Genomic DNA, 19,282 nt, shown 5'->3' with positions numbered 1-19,282 from the left:
GTCTCGGTCCGGCACACAGCTTTAATCTGTCAGGAAGCTTCATATCAGCGCACACTCCGCTGCAGAGTGAAAATCTTATTCTGTCTCAGTGTTAATCGGAAGGACTTAGTCTGAGATGGTTCATCGTTTGAGGACTTACAAACTAAGTCGCTGATACGGCTCCTTATCGAAGGTGATCCCTGTCACCATTGGTTATTACTTACGTCTGGCGGCTAATTAGAGGCGCTTCGCGGACAGCAGTCACAAGGTTCCACCATTTCTGCGGGACGCGACCTGTTTGTAGGGCGTCTCCCTTCGAACGATTCGATTACCTTCAAATACACTGGTGTTCGAAATTAAAGCAACAAACCGCTTCTTCCCGCCCTATTATTCATATAATCATAAGCACTGTCAAAAGACAGTTTTCTGTACGAAATATGGCATTCCTGTCATTGAACAACCATGCCATCGATGACGTCAAATGGTTCAAATGGCTCTGAGCACTATGGGACTTAACTTCTGAGGTCATCAGTCCCCTAGAACTTAGAACTACTTCAATCTAACTAACCTGAGGACATCAAATACATCCATGCCCGGGGCAGGATTCGAACCTGAGACCACAGCGGTCGCGCGGTTCCACGCTGTAGCGCCTAGAACCGCTGGGCCACCCCGGCCGGCTCGATGACGTCAGGGCATCTATAAAAGGTGGCAGGGTTTGCCAGCTAGTTCCACATCCACAGTCGCTGTGTACACAGTCACAACGAGAGGTCACAGAGAAGACGCCTCCCAGACTTTCTGCGGTGGAGGACCATAGGAAGAATGGTAGCACTACAGTCGCAAATTGGTGTGGCCCAATGGCTTAATGTGAATTGTTCTGTTGCTTCTCATATGTGGCTACAGTTTATAGAGACCGAAACCGTACCCTGAAGACCAAGGCAGGGCCGATTATGTGTGGCATCTGAAAGAGAGGACTGTTATTTTGTTGTAAGTGCACTACGTTACCGCCTCAGACGGCGCGGCAACTGGCACCTGTACTCGCGACTTCCACTGGATGTGTTGTATCGAGGCAAACGGTGTACTTGAGGCTTTGGCAGAGTGGCCTTAACTGTCAGACCTGCTGTATGTGCATCTCTGATGCTTCTTCACAGATGAGTACGTCTAGGATAGAGCCGTCAACATGCCACCTGAACGGTCGAGCAGTGGGTCAATGTTCTTTTCACAGATGCGTCCCGATTTGGTCTGGTAAGAGATTCTCGATGAATTCACATTTGGAGGGAGCGTGGAACAGGCTTTAGGGACCAAAACAGTGGAAAAATAGTGATATCGATGAGGAGCCCTAATGGCGCGAGCGGGAACCGCTCGACCACTATAACACCTCTTCATGAAATTGTACGGGTGAATCAGCAAATGTTAACTACTGACAGGTACCGTGAAGAGGTCTTGTGATCTCACGCGCGGTTGTTACGAGATTATGTGGGCCCAGACTTCGTAATGACGGACGTTTATGTTCGCTCTCATACAGCACAAGTGGTTGATGTTTTCTAGGAAATGGGAGATATTGCACGCATGGCGTGGCCTGATCGCTCTCCCGATTTAAATCCCGTAGGGCATGTCTGGAATGCACTAGGGAGACGAGTTGCACCACTTCAGCACCCTCCAGCCACTCTTCAAGATTTGCGAGCAGATCTGCCGGAAGGATGGGCGTTACTGCCTCAACATGAGATTGGTGACATCATTCACAGAGTGCTCCGTCGCTGTCAGACTCGTATTGCTGACAGACGAGATCACAACCCATACTGAGCACAGTTGTCAGAATGTGTGTGCAAATTCGTTCAGTTAGAAGAAATGAAGGACATTTTTGTCTACCGTTATGCATGTATCAGTTGTTCCATTCAGTATTCTTTACATTGTTTCTGCTTTACTATCACCTGTTTGTACTGTTTTGTGGCAAAATAGATGCAACATTGCAAAATTTCCATTTGTTGCCTTACTTTTGGACGTTGTTGTTGTTGTAGTCTTCAGTCCTGAGACTGGTTTAATGCAGCTCTCCATGCTACTCTATCCTGTGCCAGTACATACTGCAGCCTACATCCTTCTGAATCTGCTTAGTCTATTCATCTCTTGGTCTCCCTCTACGATTTTTACCCTCCAAGCTGCCCTCCAGTACTAAATTGGTGATCCCTTGATGCCTCAGAACATATCCTACCAACCGATCCATTCTTCTAGTCAAGTTGTGCCACAAACTCCTCTTCTCTCCAATTCTATTCAATACCTCCTCATTAGTTACGTGATCTATCCATCTAATTTACAGCATTCTTCTGTAGCATCACATTTCGAAAGCTTCTATTCTTTTCTTGTCTAAACTATTTATCGTCCATGTTTCACTTCCATATGTGGCTACACTCCATTCAAATACTTTCGGAAACGATTTCCTGACACTTAAATCTATACTCGATGTTAACAAATTTCTCTTCATCAGAAACGATTTCCTTGCCATTGCCAGTCTACATTTTATATCCTCTCTACTTCGACAATCATCAGTTATTTTGCTTCCCAAATAGCAAAACTCTTTCATAATACTTACTACCATCTTCTTAACGTCCGGGAATTTTGTTGTAAGTAAAATATTATTCACAAGAGACCAGTCTGTGTTAATGTAATGTGTTGTAAGCGTCAAATAGTGCACCTGGTTATGCGAATCAGTCCACATATCAACTGTCGCAGCAGCTTCCGCAATAACAGAAGGCATTATGCTGCTTCCTATTGCATCAGCTTGTTCTTTGACATGTCTGCTTACAGTAGAGGGATGTGGCATGACATCTGCCACGTTAACTTCTCCATAATATGCACCTAGATGTATTAATTCTTGGCCTAGTTCTCTGAAACCTTCACCGGAAACAGCGTTAAAAGGTCTCATATCTTTAGCACACATTGCAACACACTTTGCTGTAATACTATTTTTTATTACTGCCGAAATTCTTGAAGGAGCTGTATGATTATGAGGTTTCTTGCAACTGTGTTTCTTCAAATGAGTGGTTCCCGACTGGAAACACAACAATGTGGAGCAGTTTATGCACGATACGTACCCAGTAGACGCACTATTTTCGTCTACAACCAACAGAAATGTACTCCATACTTGGCTTTTTAAATCTTCCCGTTTCTTCAATGTGTAAACATTGGTTTCATTCTTACGTCTCACCACACTGGCTTCCTCGCGATGCATGATTACAGAGAGAGAGACACCACAAATGAGAAGCCCGTACTGGTTGCAATCTCTCACGGATAATGACACGTGTAATGTGTTTGAAGTTACGTGCTACGTATTCAGTCACGGCTTCTATGCTCGGTCACTAAACTAATGCGGGCAGCCTATCCAGTTAGGGTGTGCTCGCCCCATCCCGTATTTTGTGCTCGCTTACCCGGTCATGAAGGACTCTAATGTAGTTGGCAGGAAAAGTTTAGATTTCACCGGCGTTTGAGCATCGCTATGATTTCTGCACTGTTGTATTAATGCTTTTTTAACCTCAGCGAACGAATAACCATTATTGAGCAATGCATTGGTGCGCTATTTTAATACTGCGTCAAGGAGCTCTGAGTTTGAAGGTGGAATCAATTCGACCACGGCATTAATGCCCGGAACATTTTATTAATTGTGAGAATCTATACCTTCCCCCCACAAAATACGAGTATGTAACCAAGAGGTTTAGATTTCTAAAGCAGGATGTGATGCGAAGTTTCCCAAAGGTATTAAAGAAATCTTGCGAAAGCACAAAAAAAGGAAAAAACGAAATATTTTCAACTATGTTCCCAATCCTAATCCATTTTGACGTTGCGCCCTTGGTCTAGTAACACCACAAAGATGACACGTTGAGATGAGCTGGGTCAGGACCCCTGCGGGGAGTCTGGGAGGCAATGACAGCGACAGCGTGGGCCAGCTAAATCAGAAAACAGACGGCGAGATCTGACAGTCACGAGCGGCTATTCGTGTCATTCGCTCACGCCTCGTACACATGACACGCCTGGAAAGAGGAGAGAAAAACGGCACTCACCACGTGTTCGAAGGCGAGGGGCACCAACAGCTGTGAGACGTCGTCCACACTGAGAGAGAGCAGCTGCGCCGAGTCTCGCCAGTAGCTGGAGAGGTGTTCCAGGTAGAGCGCCACCTTGGCCTGGAGTTCTGGACAGAAAGACGACGACTTAGTAGTGATCAGATTTCTGTAGAAGCACAGCTTTCACTTTCTGGCTTCACCAGCTCACAGAGTGTGTGATGCAAATATAACGCCGCCCGGAGTGACCGAGCGGTTCTAGGCGTTTCAGTCCGGAACCGCGCTGCTGCTAACTTACTCTTTGAAAGTAGATCAATATGCGCTGCTGGAAATATGGAGAGTTGCAGCATGGACACCTTGATCGAACACTACCAAACTCATACTCCGGTATTTTTACCCCTGTGTCATATCTCGATCGAAATTTCATCCCCATGACTCTGTATTTTCTGTAGACAAAAAAGACATTCCTACAGATTAAGAATGGTGTGAATGCACTTGCAGTTGTGATTCTCTAACGCTACTGGAACTATTCAGGGCACATCATTACAACTCAGACCACATAAAAACACTATATCTACATCCATATTCCACAAGCCACCTGACGGTGTGTGGCGGAGGATACCTTGTTTACCTCTATCGGTTCTCCCTTCTATTCCAGTCCCGTATTGTTCCTGGAAAGAAAGATTGTCGGCATGTCTCTGTGTGGGCTCTAACCTCTCTGATTTTATGCTCATGATCTCTTCGCGAGATATACGTAGGAGGGAGCAATATACTGCTTGACTCCTCGGCGAAGGTATGTTTTCGAAACTTCAACAAAAGCCTGTACCGAGCTACTGAGCGTCTCTCCTGCAGAGTGTTCCACTGGAGTTTATCTATCACCTCCGTAACGCTTTCCCGATCGCTAAGTAATCTTGTAACGAAGCGCGCTGCTCTCCGTTGGATCTTCTCTATCTCTTCTATCAACCCTATGGTGTACGGTTCCCACACTGGTGAGCAATATTCAAGCAGTGGGCGAACAAGTGTACTGTAACCTACTTCCTTTGTTTTCGGATCGCATTTCCTTAGGATTCTTCCAGTGAATCTCAGTCTGGCATCTGATCAACTTTATATGATCATTCCATGTTAAATCACTCCTAATGCCTACTCCCAGATAATTTATGAAATTAACTGTTTCCAGGTGTTGACCAGCTCTATTGTAGCTAAATGATACAGGATCTTTCTTTCTATGTATTCCAGCACATTACACTTGTCTACATTGAGATTCAATTGGTATTCCCTGCACCATGCGTCAATTCGTTTCAGATCCTCCTGCATTTCAGTACAATTTTCCATTCTTACAACCTCTCGATATACCACAGCATCATCCGCTAAAAGCCTCAGTGAACTTCCGATGTTATCCACATGGTCATTTATGTATATTGTGAATAACAACGGTCCTATGACACTTCCCTGCGGCACACCTGAAACCACTCTTACGTCGGAAGACTTCTATCCATTGAGAATGACATGTTGAGTTCTGTTATCAAGGAATTCTTTAATCCAATCACACAATTGGTCTGATAGTCCATATGCTCTTACCTTGTTCATTAAACGACTGTGGGGAACTGTATCGAACGCCTTGCGGAAGTCAAGAATCATGGCATCTACCTGGGAACCCGTGTCTATGGCGCTCCGTTTCTCGTGGACGAATAGCGCAAGCTGGGTTTCACACTATCGTCTTTTTCGAAACCCATGCTGAATCCTACAGAGTAGAATTCTATTCTCCAGAAAAGTCATTATACTCGAACATAATACGTGTTCCAAAATTCTACAATTGATCGACGTTAGAGATATAGGTCTATAGTTCTGCACATATGTTCGACGTCCCTTCTTGAAAACGGGGATGGCCTGTGCCCTTTTCCAATCCTTTGGAAGGCTACGCTCTTCTAGAGACCTACAGTACACCGCAGCAAGAAGGGGGGCCAGTTCCTTCGCGCACTCTGTGTAAAATCGAACTGGTATCCCATCAGGTCCAGCGGCCTTTCCTCTTTTGAGCGATTTTAATTGTTTTTCTATCCCTCTGTCATCTATTTCGATATTTACCATTTTGTCATCTGTGCGACAATCTTGAGAAAGAACTACAGTGCAGTCTTCCTCTGTGAAACAGCTTTGAAAAAATACATTTAATATTACGGCCTTTAGTCTGTCTCCCTCTGTTTCAGTACCATGTGATTTGTAGAGGGTGTGTACAAGCTGGTTATCACCGTCTTTCTGTCTCTGGCTAAGGTCGGGTCTTTGGGATGAGGGACTCGATTAAAAAACCGTTCCGACAGGGCGCGCAGTTAGCCGTAGAACAATGGTTGCAGAGCGTGTGGTGACGAGATGAAATTAGGCAGTAGTGTGGCAGGGAGAACATTGACTATCGGAAGAGGTCAATAAAAGCTCGGTTGAACAGTGGAGTTGGTGCGTGTTGTTTACCACTGACATGCGTGTGGAAGAACCAGAGTCAACTGCAACACGGAGAGGCATTCTGCAGTGTGCATTGGTTGATATGCTTCTGTCTGTGGTTACTTCGTCCTGGTCAAAGACTGTAGGAAGCAGTAATGTCCGCGATGCATACCTCTACAACTAATGGAACTGTAGTTAGAGGAGCTGTTGGATACAACAGTATGAATGATTTCCTAATTGTTGGAGGTATGTTGAACGCTCGCAGAATAAGGCAAGACTGTTGAACACTTTTGTCGTACCATTCATGCGCATGGTACCAGTAGGCATATTGCAGAAGATTAACAAAGGGCCTCACACACCATAAACACGGTGAGGATTGTATGGATCAATGAGTGGCCAGCGCTGTCCATGACCTGTCAGACGCAGAGCATGTGTGGGATGTGATTAGGAGGAGGTATAGCAGCCTCCAGACAGCATCCGTCATGAACTAACACACCATGTATCAAGCATCGCAAGAAAATTTTTAAGACGAAATAATGAGAGCGTTTGTGATGATAGACATGACTTCCGAATAAAATGAAACCTTAATCGTTTAATACCCGTCGCCTGATGAATATCTCCAAAAATGGCTCTGAGCACTTTTGACTTAACATCTGAGATCATCAGTCCCCTAGAACATAGAGCTACTTAAACCTAACTAATCTAAGGACAGCATACACAATCATACCCGAGGCAGGATTCGAACCTGCGACAGTAACGGTTGGGCGGCTCCAGACTGAAGCGCCTGAAACCGCTCGGCCACCTCGGCCGGCTGCAAATGTCCACAAACTTGGATATACATATGGCAATGGGGCTCTCTGCTAACACTTCCTGTTTCCGTCAGTGTATGTTCATATAGCGGCACAAACATGGCTTCTCTAACCCCTCCCTTCCAATGACCAGTTAACCTCATCTGTAGGTTCACTTCTCTTCGTATCACTGCCATGTTTTTCTATTAGTGTCTAGTAAATCCGTTTTCATCGGAATGTGTATAAATCACTGAGTTTGTTGAGCTGAAATATTTATTATAATTTATTATTATCATGTACTGACGAAATAATTACCTGTACGTTGTTACGCTTAAGGATGTTGGGAGCCATCAAGGATACTCCAAGATAGTAAATGATAGACACAATCCATTGAGCAGACAAATGTGGAAATGTTTAGGTTACCGTAGATAAATACACCACCGGCCATTACAGTTGCTACACCACGAAATGGAGATGATAAACGGGTACTCATTGGACAAATATATTATACTAGGACTGACATGTGATTACATTTTCACGCAATTTGGGTGCATAGATCCTGAGAAAACAGTACCCAGAACAACCACCTCTGGCCGTAATAACGGCCTTGATACGCCTGGGCATTGAGTCAAACAGAGCTAGGATGGCGTGTACAGGTACAGTTGCCGATGCAGCTTCAACACGATACCACAAAAAATGGTTCAAATAGCTCTGAACACTATGAGACTTAACATCTGAGGTCATCAGCCCCTAAAACTTAGAACTACTTAACCTAAGTAACCTAAGGACATCACACATATCCACGCCCGAGGCGGGATTCCAACCTGCGACCGTAGCGATCACGCGGTTCCCGACTGAAACGCCTAGAACCGCACGGCCATACCAGCCGGCCACGATACCACAGTTCATCAAGAGTAGTGACTGGTGTATTGTGACGAGCCAGTTGCTCGGCCACCATTGACCAGACGTTTTCAGTTGGTGAGAGATCTGGAGAATGTGCTGGGCAGGTCAGCAATCGAACATTTTCTGTATCCAGAAAGGCCCATACAGGACTTGCAACATGCGTTCGTGCTTTATCCTGCTGAAATGTAGGGTTTCGTAGGGATCGAATGAAGGGTAGAGCCACGGGTCGTAACACATCTGAAATGTAGCGTGCACTGTTCAAAGTGCCGTCATTGCGAACAAGAGGTGACTGATACGTGTAACCAATGGCACCCCATACCATCACGCCGAGTGATGGCGATGACAAATACACGCTTCCAATGTGCGTTCACCAAGCAGTCGCCAAACACGGATGCGACCATCATGATGCTGTAAACACAACCTGGATTCATCCGAGAATATGACGTTTTGCCATTCGTGCACCCAGGTTCGTCGTCGAGTGATGCATCCTCAAGGGTAACCACAGCCATGGTCTCCGAGCTGATAGTCCATGCTGCTACAAGCGTCGTCGAACTGTTCGTGCAAATGGTTGTTGTCTTGCAAACGCCCCCATCTGTTGACTCAGGGATCGAGACGTAGCTGCACGATCCGTTACAACCATGCGGATAAGATGCCTGTCATATCGACAGTTAGTGATACGGGGCCTTTGGGATCCAGCACGGCGTTCCGCATTACCCTTCTGAACCCACCGATTCCATATTCTGCTAAAAGTCATTGGATCTCGACCAACGCGAGCAGCAATGTCGTGATAAGATAAACCTTAATCGCGATAGGCTATAACCCGACCTCTATCAGAGTAGAAAACGTGATGGTACGCATTTCTCCTCCTTACACGAGGCATCACAACAACGTTTCATCAGGCAACGCCGGTCAACTGCTGTTTGTGTATGAGAAACCTGTTGGAAACTTTCCTTATGTCAGCACGTTGTAGGCGTCGCAACCGGTTCCTACCTTGTGTGAATGCTCCGAAAATCTAATCATTTGGATATCGCAGCATCTACTTCCTGTCGTCTGTAGCATGTCATCTTCGTGGTGTAGCAATTTTAATGGCCAGTTACTTCCTGTCGTCTGTAGCACGTCATCTTCGTGGTGTAGCAATTTTAATGGCCAGTAGTGTAACTGGTAACTCCACCCACCGACTAGACGCTGTTTTAAGACGTCTATCTAGAGGATGGCCACCAAAGGCGCGTCTTAGTAGAGGCAGCAAGCTTGATACTTGCTATCGACAACGCAACGTCAGTGAGTTTGTACAGGTTAAAGAGCTACTAAAGCAGTCCCCAAGGACGGAGAGCGGGGCTAACTGACGTAAAACGCTGTTGTTGCTGTCCGTAAAAGGAGTGGCAGTGACGTTCGGCTGTCAGTAGCAAACTTGGAATCTGTTAATGCAAAATCTAGAAGCATCCCTACCTACCCATTAGGAGTAGGGGAGGAATCTAAATGTGTTTGAGCAAAGGCTTCCTGGAGGTGCAGGGCGAGTCGCTAGATTGGCAGAAGCTTGTTAAGTTCTGGGGGATCGGTGGATCGATCATAGGAAGGGAGAAATAGTGGTTCGTAACGATTCTTTAAAATCCGAGTTTTTGCATTCAGAGTGAGTTCTCAGTCAGATCCCAGGGGCGCCGATTCCCATATCGCTCGTGGCTATCCTCAGTAGGCTCCGAAATATATATTTTTCTCACTTGGAGTGCTGTTTTCAAGTTTGTACTTAACGAGCTACTAGCGTTCACTACTTCTGTGTAACACTTATCCCGATATTTCAGACATTCTGTTTTTCAGCGAATTTTCTAGTTTGTTTTCTTTTCCTAATGTTTAGAATCAGCATTCAGTGTAGTAGTCAGTCTGATCGCAAATAAATGGTGTTAATCAGACTCCTGAATTCCATGAGTTTGTGGTGCAAGCATCCTGTAGCCTCCTAGAATCCGCGCCTTTCGTAGGTGCCCTGTGATTTTGGTGCTGATCCAAGTCATCAAGCAACCTTCACTGAGAATCTATCTTTCCGCATTTGTTCCTCACCGCTCCCCTAAATTACAGACTGACTTAACCCCCCCCTCCCCCCTGGCTTTCTGCCGGCCGCGGTGGCCGAGCGCTACAGCCTGGAACCGCGCGATCGCTACGGTCGCAGGTTCGTATCCTGCCTCGGGCATGGATGTGTGTGATGTCCTTAGGTTCGTTAGGTTTAAGTAGTTCTAAGTTCTAGGTGACTGATGACCTCATAAAGTTAAGTTCCATAGTGCTCAGAGCCATTTGAACCATTTGAACCTGACTTTCCTCTCTCCTGTGTCAGGGCAAGACATTAATATTATTTCATCGTTAGTATTGTGTGCAAGTTGAAAAATCAACTTTAATGAACATCTCTTAGTATTCCAGATTTGATGTAAGAGATGGACAGAAAACCCTCACCTTGATAGTCAAATGGAAGCACTCCGGACAAAGAATTATTCGCCTCTCGCCTCTCCTGGCAACGACCTCAACTTAGAGAGGAACAAAGTGCTCAAGATTCTTCAGGTATGCCACATTCAGCTGTATCCCCACTTTAATGATCCCCATCATCACCATCGACTTCAATGGCAGTCCTTTTGGCCCGTTCAGCATCTTTCCTTTTGGTATGTACTGTGTTGCAGCTTTAGTTATTCTATCATTAGACATAACTTGGGCGTGGCCTTCCCAATTCAGTCGATTTTTTAAAACTATATTTGCAATGGGTTCAAAATTTAGTTTTTCTCCGATATCGGCGCTTCTTCCACGGTCTAATAATAAAAGTCTCGCTACAACGCGGAAGAACATCGTATCTGATGATTCAATTCGCCCTAACTGATCAGATGTTAGGGTCCAACATTCACTAACATCCAGGAGCAAAGACAACGGTATTACCCTGTAAATGTCCCTTTCTATATATTCTGTTTTAATGCACGTTGTATGGTTCCACAGAAATGGCCAATTTTAGCTGTACATCATCTCAACTGGGAAATCTAAAATCGCACAAAAATATTTAATCCCTAATTTTTTAACTGTTTGTCCATCTGTGACAACTGTGACTCTCACGGGTTCCAAAACAAGAAACGCCATCACTTTTGTTTTCCTGTTGATAATCTCATTCAGTATACAGGGTGGTCCATTGATCGTGACCGGGTCAAATATCTCACGAAATAAGCATCAAACGAAAAAACTACAAAGAACAAAACTTGTCTAGCTTGAAGGGGGAAACCAGATGGCCCTATGAGTGGCCCGCTAGATGCCTCTGCCATAGATCAAACGGATATCAACTGCGTTTTTTAAAAATAGGAATCCCCATTTTTATGACATATTCGTGTAGTACGTAAAGAAATATGAATGTTTCAGTTGGACCACTTTTTTCGCTTTGTGATAGATGGTGCTGTAATAGTCACAAACATATGGCTCACAATTTTAGACGAACAGTTGGTAACAGGTAGGTTTTTTAAATTAAAATACAGAACGTAGGTACGTTTGAACATTTTATTTCGGTTGTTCAAATGTGATACATATACCTTTGTGAACTTATCATTTCTGAGAACGCATGCTGTTACAGCGTGATTTCCTGTAGATACCATATTAATGCAATAAATTTTCAAAATGATGTCCGTCAACGTCAATCCATTTGGCAATATGTGTAACGACATTTTTCTCAACAGCGAGTATTTCGCCTTCCGCAATGTTAGCACATGCATTGGCAATGCGATGACGCTTGTTGTCAGGCGCTGTCGGTGGATCACGATAGCCAATAACCTTCAACTTTCCCCAGAGAAAGAAATCCGGGGACGTCAGATCCAGTGAACGTGCGGGCCATGGTATGGTGCTTCGACGACCAATCCACCTGTCATGAAATATGTTGTTCAATACCGCTTCAACCGCACGCGGGCTATGTGCCGGACATCCATCATGTTGCAAGTACATCGCCATTCTGTCATGCAGTCAAACATCTTGTGGTAACATCGGTAGAACATTAGGTATGAAATCAGCATACATTGCACCATCTAGATTGCCATCGATTAAATGGGTGCCAATTATCCTTCCTCCCATAATGCCGCATCATAAATTAACTCGCCAAGGTCGCTGGTGTTCGACTTGTCGCAGCCATCGTGGATTTTCCGTTGCCCAATAGTGCATATTATGCCGGTTTACGTTACCGCTGTTGGTGAATGACGCTTCGTCGCTAAATCGAACGCATGCAAAAAATCTGCCATCGTCCCATAATTTCTCTTGTGCCCAGTGGCAGAACTGTACACGACGTTCAAAGTCGTCGCCATGCAATTCCAGGTGCATAGAAATATGGTACGGGTGCAATCGATGTTCATGTAGCATTCTCAACACTGAAGCTTTTGAGATTCCCCATTCTCGCTCAATTCGTCTGCTACTGATGTGCGGATTAGCTGCTGTCGCAGCTAAAACACCTACTTGGGCATCATCATTTGTTGCATGTCGTGGTTGACGTTTCCATTGTGGCTGAAAACTTCCTGTTTCCTTAAATAACGTATTTATCCGGCGAACGGTACGGGCACTTGGATGATGTCGTCTAGGGTACCGAACTGCATACATAGCACACGCCCATTGGGTATTTTGATCACAATAGCCATACATCAACACGATATCGACCTTTTCTGCAATTGGTAAACGCTCTATTTTAACACGAGTAATGTATCACGAAGCAAATACCGCCCGCACTGGCGGAATGTTACGTGATAGCACGTAATTACACGTTTGTGACTATTACAGCGCCATCTATCACAAAGCGAAAAAAGTGGTCCAACTGAAACATTCATATTTCTTTACGTGCTATACCAATATGTAATAAAAATGGGGGTTCCCATTAAAAAAAAAAACGCAGTTGATATTCGTTTGACCTATGGCATCGCCATCTAGTGGTTCAACCATGGCGCCATCTGGTTTCCCCCTTCAAGTTAGACGAGTTTCGTTCTTTGTAGTTTTTTCGTTTGATGCTTATTTCGTGAGATATTTGGCCCGATCACTATCAATGGACCACCCTGTATAGTGACAATTAGACTCAGCTTATGTAGTGCAGTTTGAACTACTCGCCAGATTTCCCTATTATACACTGAGCTGACAAAAGTGGTGTGTTGGACGTCTTTTTTCCTCACGTAATGCAGCAGCTTGATGTTGTATGTACTCAAGAAGTCGTTGGCGTCCCCAGCAGAAATACTCAGCCACGCTGCCTCTGAGGCTGTCCGTAAGTGCGAAAGTATTCTCAGTACTGGATGATGTTCACTAACTGGCCTCTAGATTATGTTCCATGTTAGTCGATCTGGGTTGCCAAATTTTTCGCTAAAATTGTCCAGAATGTTCTTCAAACCAATGACGAACAATTGTGATGCAGTGACATGTTTCGGAACATGAAGTCCATGGTCTCTAAGTAGTCGAACATAACCGTTTCCAGTCAATGAGCGGTTTATTTGTACTGGAGGACCTAGTACATTCCATGTAAAAACAGCCCACACCATTACGAAGTCACGACAACGCCTTTTAGACAACTTGCGTCTATGGCTTGGTGGGCTCTGAGCCACGTTTGAACCCCACCATCAGCTCTTACCAACTGAAATGTGGATTCATCTGACCAGATCACGATTTTCCAGTTGTCTAGGGTGCAACCGATTTGATCGCGAGTCCAGAAGAGACGCTGCAGGCGATGTGGTAGTGTTAGAAAACGCACTCGTATCGATCGTCTACTGCCATAGCACATCAACGCCAAATTTCGCTGCTCTGTACTAACGAATACATTCGGCGTACTTCCCAAATGTAACATCCAACGGTGCGCATGCGTCAGTCTCTCTACCGATAGATGGCGCCACCATACCCACAGTTACGTGGTGCCACCTTATGTGTAAGGCAAAGGTAGACGCACTGACCAGGTTTCATTTGAATGAACCTCATACTTTCCTTCGATTCATTGAACATGTTACGCGGGGGTTGGCAGATCCACGTGCCCTCAGTAACATGTGTGTGTCAGCGGGTCACGATAAATTTTCAGACGGGCTACTCAGGGCACCAGGGGACCTCAAAGCTCTAGAAATTTCGGAAGAAACAGACAACACTTCCCCGCATTTTCTCGGTTATGAGAATGACAGTTGGCGAAAGTCTTACAAGGCGATATGCTGGAGTTTCGCATAGACGTTTTGTGTACATGTGGACAGAGCTTGTTCATATGGTGCAAATGGCTCTGAGCACTATGGGACTTAACATCGGAGGTCATCAGTCCCCTAGAACTTAGAACGCGCGCGGTTCCAGCTGAAGCGCCTAGAACCACTCGGTCACCCTGGCAGGCCCAGAGCTTGTTCAAGAAAGTTTTTGAAAACAAGCGATTTATTATTTGGTGCCCCGCCTCCCACCCCTTGCACCCTTATGCTCGTACACTTTCACCCATGTTAGTTTTCCGTACTAATTCTGAAACGCGCTGGGGCCCGTGGGTGCCACTGGCGGCTGGTAGTACTATTGTGTTACGGCAAGTACAAAAATTTGCAGTTGACGCGCCAAGTGTCATCTTTCGTCGCTTGGCCTTTAAACCGGCCCTGCACGCAGTCTAGACCGCATCGCATCCAGACTTGCACTACACCTTCATTGTTGATTCTGCGTATGCTTCAGACACTCCCGCCTGCAAGGGTAACCACCGCGTTCACAACGCTTCCTGGATATGGTCCCAGCTTGACGGCCGCTGAAGCGTTGTATAGCTCCTCGACTGTCCTGCTTAATCCTCCGATTTTTATCTCACAGATAATGTCTGAACTCGCGTCTGGAACGTTGCAGACAAACCCTATCGGCCCCTCCCCCAATCTCGTACATGTACGCGATCTGGTGAGTGACTTCGGCTGGACACGTGAGGAAGCGTCTCTAGTTGTCTCCTCCTCGCCAAACACGGCCATTACCGAGGCTAGGGGCGGTGTGCTGTACTCCACTGTGCACTGTACTGTACGGCGTCACCCTCGACTCTCTCCTGAGTGGCAGAGAGGGGCGGTGGGGGGCTGGCCAGTAGTTCGTCTGACGAACTTATTTGACGTCAGCTCAATTTTTTCCTAAACGTTCGTATTCGTTACTAAACGAAAATGATACGTTAGGTGCAATCTGGTTATCAGCGGATATTGCTTTTTACTTCTGTCTTGGTTATTATTTACTTCGAAGTTTTTGTTTGCCTTGTACTTTGATCACGACACAGTTGTAAGCTCCGAAACATCCAATCAGCTACGTTTTTTATTAAGCTCTGAAACATCCAATCAGCTAAGTTTCTTTATTATCTTAAAGAAGATCTTCTTGATAGCATAAGTTAATGAGCAAAGTACGCTTTCGTATAGATCTTATAATTAAATTTTCCCCGAGACATTTAAGTCTCATCTTTACCTACGATAATGATGGAAGCTGGAAAAAAATGAGTTAATATTTGTGGTGTGAAAGGACTTTTTTTTCTACACTTTTACCAGAATTCGATTTCGACCGTCACGTTTTTGTCAGTTAAAAATATTTAGCAGAGCGTGGTTTTTTGTTTTATTTTTTATTTTTTCTATTTTTTATTTCTTTAAAGAAAGGAAAGGATTTTGGAACGTTTGTTTCTTTCTTTTTTTATTATTATTTTTGTGGTGTCACCACCAGACACCACACCTGCTAGGTGGTAGCCTTTAAATCGGCCGCGGTCCGTTAGTATACGTCGGACCCGCGCGTCGCCACTATGAGTGATTGCAGACCGAGCGCCGCCACACGGCAGGTCTAGAGAGACTTCCTAGCACTCGCCCCAGTTTTGCAGCCGACTTTTGCTAGGGATGGTTCGCTGACAAAATACGCTCTCATTTGCCGAGACGATAGGTAGCATAGCCTTCAGCTACGTTATTTGCTACGACCTAGCAAGGCGCCATATTCAGTTACCATTGATATTGTGAATCATGTACTGTCACGAGCGACGTTCTTCATTAATGGATTAAAGTTAAGTGTTCCACCAGCTACGTCCGTTTTTCTCAATTCTAATTCCCTTGTCATGTTCCAGACCTCACGCCAGCCTGCGTGAGCTGAGACGCGTGCATTTCGGCCTCCTTTAGTAATACGGTGTTGGCTCTCCTGCCAACCACAACAATTTTTATACAAATGGATAAAGTAAAGCCGTTCCTCGTCGGCTACATAACCAGAATAATAGAAAGTCATCCCATTACGACATAAGGATGCTCCATACTACAGCCCGCTGCGAATTGTTCGAAGACTGTCGTCTCGTTGCTGTGTTGTTCCATTTTTTGTTTTTTTTGTTTTTGTTTTACTAATTTATTTATTTATTTACTTTTATATATTTGTTGAGATCACATAGGGCAGGGGTCTCCAAACTTTTTAGTCCGCGGGCCACATTGATTCCTCCACGATGTCATAAGGGCCAAGATCTACCTATTGGGATTAAAGCACCTTAGCACTGGCGTATTTTATTCTAGCGAACTTCATCGACAAAAAAGTATTTCACTGCACATTCTTCACGAAAGCGTCCTGCAAAGTTAACGAAACCTCAAAATCATTGTTAGCAACACTATTACTGCAAGACGTAACAGAGGTAGAGTATGTCAACGCATTGTTATTTCAAGCGGCGCAACAGTAAGTTTAGTTATGCAGTCTTGTAGCGAGTAGCAGAGCCAGAGCATATATCTGATAGTTCTGTTGCGTGATTGTATCTATGTTGCGAGTGTCTCACTAGTTTTTTAGTGTTTTATGCGCTGTACTAGTAGGTGAGACGACGAAGTGTGGGACAATTCAGTTTGAATTCGAAGAGACAAGGAAAATCTGAAAATCGAAATACGCATAGCAAGACTTAAGTATTTTTTCACTGTATGTTTTGGTGGAACTACAGTGCAATTGTGAGTCTTTAATTTAGTAAATAAAGTACTGTATAAATAAATTCATTGCATTTTGTTTAGGCAGACTCCTCCCTAGTTTTATAAGTATTAAATAGCACAATTTTATTTTCAGGTTACAATCTTCTGTGAAATTTTGTACAAATATGGAAAAGAAACGCAAGGTTGACAGTGAATGTAGAATTTTTAAAGAGCAGTGGGGATGTCAATGTTTCGTGATGGGGTCAAGCAACAAACCAATGTGCATTATTTGCAATGAAGCAATACCAGTCTTCGAAGAATACAATATAAAACATTGTGAGAATAAACACTCTTAGAATTACTCTAAGTTTACAGGATGCGAACGATTAGAAATGTATGACTCTCTGAAACGCCAGCTAAAAACCCAGCAGTCGCTGTTTAGGAAAGTAAAAGCTGAACAACATGCAGCAACTCGTGCTAATTTTCGTGTGGCTCATTTAGTAGCGAAACGATGTAATCCATTTACCGACGGTGAATTAATTAAGAACTGCATTATTGCAACAGCAGAAGAAATGTTTTCCCCAAACTAGTCTGTTAACCGTTCTTTTTTTTTCACTATCGCACGGAGAATGGTCTGTCTGTTTATTGTGGATAGCCACAAGTTTAACCATGACCTTTCGCTTTGTAAAGATGGAGCTTCGACAATGTTGCGGTGTATTGGTCACGATAGGCCTCGAAACTCAATTGTTGGCAGTATAGGCACCACCTCAAATATTTGGCGGGCCGGATACCGGGGATGTCCGGCCAGCTAACGCGGGCCAGTTTGCCGGCCCTGGCGAGCCGGTTTCGGCCCGCGGGCCGTAGTTTGGAGACCCCTGACATAGGGCACGCCCCCCAGGCGAAAAACAATTATGTGTAATTACCATCAATAACAAACAAAATAAAAAGAGATTTATAGAATTTAAAGAAAACGCCCTCCTGGCAGAACAGACAAAATGGCATCTGCGTTCCACCAACTTGTGGGTAGACGCACACTGCATCCCAAGGCAGTCAGGCATGTTCCAGGCACGTCTTCGCGGACTCGAACCAAGTTCTTCTTGCTTACTAGCCAGGAATGCTGACCATTACACCACCACAGCCCTATGGTCAGCATTGCTGCACGAATTACTCTAGCTTTGTTGGGGAGGGCATGTGGCTTGAGTAGTTCGTGCACCTACGTTGAGCATCGTACTGCGGCGGTGTAATGATCAGCAGTTGTGCCCAGTACTCAGGAAGACTCCGCCACCGTAAAAATTTTAATTCGTATCTTCAGTTTCCATCATTATCGTAAATTACGCTTTATTTAACGACAGCATACTTCAAAATAAGATACTCACCAGTTCCGTTCAACCCCGATGACTGAATGAAAGATAATGTATTTCGCAAGGCGCACTGAAATCTGGCGGTTATGGCTCTTGTGATGCGCCGAGCAGCTTTCAGTAACTGGGCAAGGATGGAATGCCTCAGACGATCCATTGCCAGAATTTCCGCGTCCCATTCTTTGTTAGTCCAGCTGTAAAAATAAAATGGAGTCACCAATTGTAACAAACGTTACTCTGAAACTTGATTGTATTGTCTACAACAGAATGGCGAAAGCTAAACTCAAGTTGCTCCTTCTTCAGTTTCTATATTCTTCTTTGACAGTGGTGGACAGGAAATTAGAAATTAATCAAGCCATTGTATGTTATATGTTAACCGCGGGCCTAGAAACGACGGGGAGGCGCTGTCCCTGCCGCAGCCGCAGTGGTCCACAACCCCACGACGACTACCGCAGTCCACTTCACCCCTCCGCCGCCCCACACCGAACACAAGGTTATTGTGCGATTCGGCCCCCGGTGGACCCACTAGGGAACGTTTCACACTAGATGAGTGTAACCTCTATGTTTGCGTGGTAGAGTAATGGTGGTGTTCGTGTATGTGGAGGACGTGTTTGCGCAGCAATCGCCGACGTAGTGTAGCTGAGGCGGAATAGGCGGAACCAGCCCGCATTCGCCGAGGCAGATGGAAAACGCCTAAAAACCATCCACAGACTGGCCGGCTCACCAGACCTAAACAGAAGTCCGCCTTGCGGATTCGTGCCGGGGACCAGGCGCTCCTTCCCGTTCCAGAAAGCTGTGCGTTAGACCGCTCGGCCAACCGGGCGGGCAATCAAGGCAATAATTACTCCGGAGTAGGTTATGAATGCGAGTCTGCTGACACATTTTGATCAACGGAGCGGTCTCTGTTGAAATACGAGAATGCCTGCGCACCCATTCATCCC

The 19,282-nt window shown here is 45.0% G+C and overlaps 1 protein-coding gene across 4 annotated transcripts in view; it reads right to left on the bottom strand.

The window, feature by feature from the left end:
- LOC126355219 (uncharacterized) overlaps positions 1-19,282 on the bottom strand; it is a 175,355-nt gene that overhangs the window by 118,404 nt on the left and 37,669 nt on the right. For all 4 annotated transcript variants that reach the window (XM_050005476.1, XM_050005477.1, XM_050005478.1 and 1 more), the window contains exons 3-4: positions 18,360-18,535; positions 4,029-4,156 (exon numbers count right to left, since the gene is read on the bottom strand). In XM_050005476.1, the coding sequence (XP_049861433.1) occupies positions 4,029-4,156; positions 18,360-18,535 (304 nt within the window). The remainder of the gene's footprint in view (positions 1-4,028; positions 4,157-18,359; positions 18,536-19,282) is intronic.

Source organism: Schistocerca gregaria, chromosome 3 (assembly GCF_023897955.1).
Source record: "Schistocerca gregaria isolate iqSchGreg1 chromosome 3, iqSchGreg1.2, whole genome shotgun sequence".
NCBI lineage: Eukaryota > Metazoa > Arthropoda > Insecta > Orthoptera > Acrididae > Schistocerca > Schistocerca gregaria.
This window is presented reverse-complemented; position numbering and strand designations above follow the sequence as displayed.